The sequence below is a fragment of the Mustela nigripes genome, chromosome 13 (assembly GCF_022355385.1).
Source record: "Mustela nigripes isolate SB6536 chromosome 13, MUSNIG.SB6536, whole genome shotgun sequence".
NCBI lineage: Eukaryota > Metazoa > Chordata > Mammalia > Carnivora > Mustelidae > Mustela > Mustela nigripes.
Window position 1 is genome coordinate 61,124,265 of NC_081569.1, and position 5,345 is coordinate 61,129,609.

General features: G+C 43.8%; 1 protein-coding gene across 1 annotated transcript; it reads left to right on the plus strand.

The window, feature by feature from the left end:
* The first annotated feature begins 4,696 nt into the window (after nt 1-4,696).
* LOC131999669 (small ribosomal subunit protein eS7) lies at nt 4,697-5,345 on the plus strand. The gene has a single exon (XM_059372619.1). The coding sequence runs from the start codon at nt 4,730-4,732 to the stop codon at nt 5,312-5,314; it is 585 nt and encodes a 194-aa protein (XP_059228602.1). The 5' UTR covers nt 4,697-4,729; the 3' UTR covers nt 5,315-5,345.

Genomic DNA, 5,345 nt, shown 5'->3' on the forward strand with positions numbered 1-5,345 from the left:
AAATAAGTACAATCTTTCAGGATGTATATCTGGCAATAGTGCCAAAACTTTAAATCTGTAGAGTCTAACCCAGCAATTCCACTTCAGAAAAATCAGATAAATTGCTCAGAGCTACTAACTGCAGTGTGATTTACACGTGGAAAACTATGAATATGCTGTGTTCTTTAACAGGGGGCTGGTTAAATATAGCCCTTTCATACAGCAAAATACTGAAATAGAGGGACATCCTGTACTCTGTACTCATGAAAAAGAGGTCTGAAGAAATGTTCTAGGTTGAAGGGGGGTACAAAAGAGACATTACAACAAATGTGTGATCCTGGGCTGGAATCTGGGCCTATAAAGGGTGTGATTGGGACAGTTGGCAAAATTTGAATGGCATCTTTTGATTACATAGTTATTTTCCTAATTTTAAGGGTTATACTATAATTATATAGAATTTCCTTTCTTTTAGGAAATACTAAAGTATTAAAGGATAATGGATCATAGTATCTTTAACTTACTCTCAAAATGGCTCAGAAAATGTATATATGTATGAGAAGGAGACAGCGACAGAAAAAGGCAAAATGAGTTTAAATGTTAAAGAACCTGGGTGAAGGGTATATAGGAATGTTTTATGCTATATTTTCCACTTTCCTAGAAGTTTTAAATTATTTAAGAAACAAAAAATTGGGCCATATCTCTATAATATCTAACAACTTTAAAATGTTTGCTTTCTAGCACTGTAAAAGCTTGTAAGCTGTGGCATATAAAATAGGATGAAACAAACTGAGTTAATACAAGAACCTACCTTGTTTCTAATACTGCAGACCACTTCAGAATGTTCCTCAGATAAGGTCTTCTTCACCTGAGCAGCACAGGGCCATGCCAAGTCCTCTACTTCAGGAATACAGATCCCATCCTCTTTTTGGCTGGGATGCAAAGGGGAATTACTCAGATCTGAGGGCTGAAAGCCATCAGCAGAAGGGAGAAGGGTGAAGGAAAAAAACAGGGAAGTAATGTTTTGTCTAGCAGAGCCAGCAACCCGCCAAGGAGACTCCACAGCTTGGTGTTTCTCCAGCTATGCCTCTTATATGAGCCAGTTTAGGCCAGTTTGGAGCTGAGGACCTGCCATAGAAGCCCCCCCTGAATTCTCCTAAAGTTAAGTGTAGCTTATTATTATAATATTAAGATCTCCTATGGGTTGTTTTCTGCCATTTTTTGAGTATACAGTGTAGGCACTAGCATGTTGACCTGCTAGGCATGCTCCGTTGACCCAAAGTGCCTAAGCACAGAATATCTCCCAAGTTTCTTAATATATATACAAGCTCCCTGCCCTGCCCCCTAATACACCGAATAAAAGTTTCTTGTACTAACCCCACAGGAAGACAGTACTCTGAGAGCTATCTTCCTGTCTCCTTACTGTAACAAGTAATAAAAAGGTCTTTGTTTTCAACTTACTTGGGTTGTGTTCAATTTAATGCACACCAAGTTGCGAAGCCCTTGAGCTGTCATACTCTGAGCACCAGGCGCCCCCGCCTCACCCTGGCCCTCCATACCCATGCCATGGCAGCACTTTCAGCTATGTCACCATGGAGGTCTCACCTGACAACAGGAGCTGACCAAGGAGCCTTCAAGAGGGTTCACACTAAGAAACAGGATACATGTTTACATGTTGATGGGGGCATTTATTAAGGGCAGATGACCCGTACAGGAGCCAGAGAAAGTCCTTCACACATTTGGAAGGCCGGCTTGAGCACCATCCTTCTCTTCCCAGATCTGAGTTACCCAGATGATCCTGGCTCTGGTAAATCTGAAATAATTGGTTCCTAAGAGTGATCCAAGATTTGGTTCCAGTTTGACTAGATACCAAGACATTCTCTGTCCAAGGAGGCTGGGTGCACTTGAGATTGATGGATAGGACTATGTTCTGGGCACAGCTCACTTCAGAATAGGGGAACTCCCATGTGTCAGCACGACCAGGGCCAGTATCAGATCAGGCCATTCTCCTAAAGGCTCCCTTGAGAATAAAGCACAGATTGTCGCCAAGAGTTTGTCTTAAAGTTGTGCTGAGCCCTGTGTCCTGGTCAACTAAAACCAGTGAATCCTGGGACGCCTGCATGGCTGTCAGCTAAGTGTCTGCCTTCAGCTCAGGTCCTAATCTCCAGGTCCTGGTATCAGCCTGCATGGTGCTCCCTGCTCAGTGGGGAGTCTGCTTCTCCCTCTCCCTCTGCCTCTCTCCTCCACTCCAACGCTCGTGCATTCTCTCTCTCTCTCAAATGAATAAATAAAAACCTTCAACAACAACAACAACAAAACAGTGAATCTGATCACCACAGCCATAGAGAAGACTGCAATTCTGGAGTTTGGTCTGTGGGCAGGGCTCTTTCACTTTTTTATACCTCTCTCAGTATTGGATTATCATAATGATAGGCAGTGGAAACACAGTTAAAACACATATACCTGAAGCTTTATGGTTTTTCACCCATAATTTACCATCCTAACAGCCTTCTGGGACATAAAATTCCTATGACAGTTATCAACCTTTCCACTCTGCTTTTAAGATTTCCACATATCTGGCTCCGTAGCTCAGGGATTAGAGCACTGGTCTCATAAGATTTCCACATATCAAACCTTCTGAATACCTTACATATAAATTCCAGGGGCAGCACTCCAGACTAAAATAACTTTTCAGCCCAGGACAAAGAAAGCCACCAGCAACTCCACTAGAAACAGATTACCATATTAGCCACAGACAGTGGAGGCCATATAACTAGCATTCTAGGAGAAATAAAGGATGGCATCTGATATCCGATCTGCCTGTCTTATGACCAGCCTCGCAAAAGACTGCAGTGCCACAGAAAGGCCAGCCAGAATTCGACAGCTGCTTCTTGACAGTTTTTTCCAGCAGGGCTGTGGTATTAGATTCCTCTCTAGTCAGAGCTAAGGGATGGGGAGCCCTCACTACTTATATGCAAGGATCCAGAGATCTTAAGCCTAGCTCACATTATTGGAGTCCTAGTTACACATTCAAGTCCCTCCCTAGAAATCAGAAAACCTGGGGTAGAGCTTGGTTCTGTAGCTGACTGATCTTGGCCATGTCATTTAATTTCTTCAGGCCTTGGCTTCCCCATTGGTTGAAGAAGAGATAATTTATAAAATTCTGTGAGCTTTCCATGACTTCACTGTAAAATTACAGCAGATGTCTCAAGTTTCCTCATGTAAAATAGTGCCAATCAAATCCACAAGGTGCTCATACAGATTTAAAATACTCTGTGTGGGGGCACCGACTCTTGATCTCAACTTAGGTATTGATCTCAGGACCATGAGTTCAAGCCCCATGTTGGGCTCCACACTGGACATGGAGCCTACTTAAGAAAAGAAAAGTATGTATCTTACTTAGTAAAGGACAGCTAGAGCTAGGTGGGGAGAGATAGGTAGGCAGCTAGCCTACATAGGGGGCTATTCCTAGCCTCAAATAGGGGGCTAGGAATTCAGGTTCATAAAAATCCCAGATGTGGAAAATATTAAGGCATACAAAACCAGAGGTAAGTGAATATAATGAGATTAATGAGACTACCTCGTTTATCTCGTTTATCAGAGACAAGCTATCTATCTCTGTAACAGCTACAGCTAGACCACTGAAAATTACAAAGCTTCAAAGAAAAAGTAAACATAGTGCTCAGTGGTAGAGACATCAAGAAGATTTAAGTTTCCTAGTCAGTTCTCAAAAAGACTGCCAGTGAAAGCCCACAATGGCAACCCATTCGAGACCCCTCTCACTCTAGAGAGCTTTTTTTCTCTTTTCTGTTCCCCCCTTCATTTAACAAACTCACTTCATTTCACCCTTTTGTGTCCTTGATTCATTCTTCGATTCGATGAGACAAGAACACGGCAATCCTCTAACACTATATGTGTGGAAAGGAAAAATGAATAACTTTACTTTGGAGAAACTGGTGGATACCACTTCAGCCCCGTGATCAAGATTGATGCCACCTGTGATAAAACACATCTCTACCATGTATCCCCAAATGAGAAGGCATATGACCTTGTGATATTCTTTTTTTTTTTTTTAAGATTTTATTTATTTATTTGACAGAGAGAGATTACAAGCAGGCAGAGAGACAGGCAGAGAGAGAGGAGGAAGCAGGTTCCCTGCTGAGCAAAGAGCCCGATGTGGGGCTGGATCCCAGGACCCTGAGATCATGACCTGAGCTGAAGGCAGCGGCTTAACCCACTGAGCCACCCAGGTGCCCCAAGACCTTGTGATATTCTTTCCTCAAATCCATAACTCAGTCTAATCAAATGAAAAACATCAAACTCAAGTTGAGAAACATTCCACAGCATGCCTGCCAAGTACTCTTCACAAGTCCCAAGTCCCGAGAGACAAAAACTGGAACCAGCAGAGATGGGAAGATACTGAGGAGACGTAACAATTAAACACAGTGCAGCATCCTGAATCATAACAGAAGAAAAAACAAAACCATTGTAAAAAGAAATCAAATATGTCTTTTGTAGTTTACTTAATAGTATTTTACCAACATTAATTTCTTAGATTTGATAGTTATACCATGGTTATGTAAGGTGTAAACATTAGGGGAAGCTGGGTGAAAGGCATACAGAAACTCTGTACGACCTTGCAACTCTTTTGTAAATCTAAAATTAAAATTAAAAAGTTTTGAGGGGATTTGAGGAGCTCTCGCGAGACTCAGGCCTCTTCCTAGGCCGGCGTTCTCAGCAAGGAGAAGCAGCCATGTTCAGTTCGAGCGCGAAGATCGTGAAGCCCAACGGCGAGAAGCCGGACGAGTTCGAGTCCGGCATCTCCCAGGCGCTGCTGGAGCTGGAGATGAACTCCGACCTGAAGGCGCAGCTGCGGGAGCTCAACATCACGGCCGCCAAGGAGATCGAGGTCGGCGGCGGCCGGAAAGCGATCATCATCTTCGTCCCCGTCCCGCAGCTGAAGTCGTTCCAGAAGATCCAGGTGCGGCTGGTGCGCGAGCTGGAGAAGAAGTTCAGCGGGAAGCACGTGGTCTTCATCGCGCAGAGGAGGATTCTGCCGAAGCCCACCCGGAAAAGCCGCACCAAAAACAAGCAGAAGCGCCCCAGGAGCCGCACTCTGACAGCTGTGCATGACGCGATCCTGGAGGACTTGGTGTTCCCAAGCGAGATTGTGGGCAAGAGAATCCGTGTGAAACTGGACGGCAGCCGGCTCATCAAGGTCCATTTGGATAAAGCGCAGCAGAACAACGTGGAGCACAAGGTTGAAACTTTTTCTGGTGTCTATAAGAAGCTCACAGGCAAGGATGTTAACTTTGAGTTCCCCGAGTTTCAGTTGTGAGCAAAAATGATTAAATAAAACTTTGACAGTA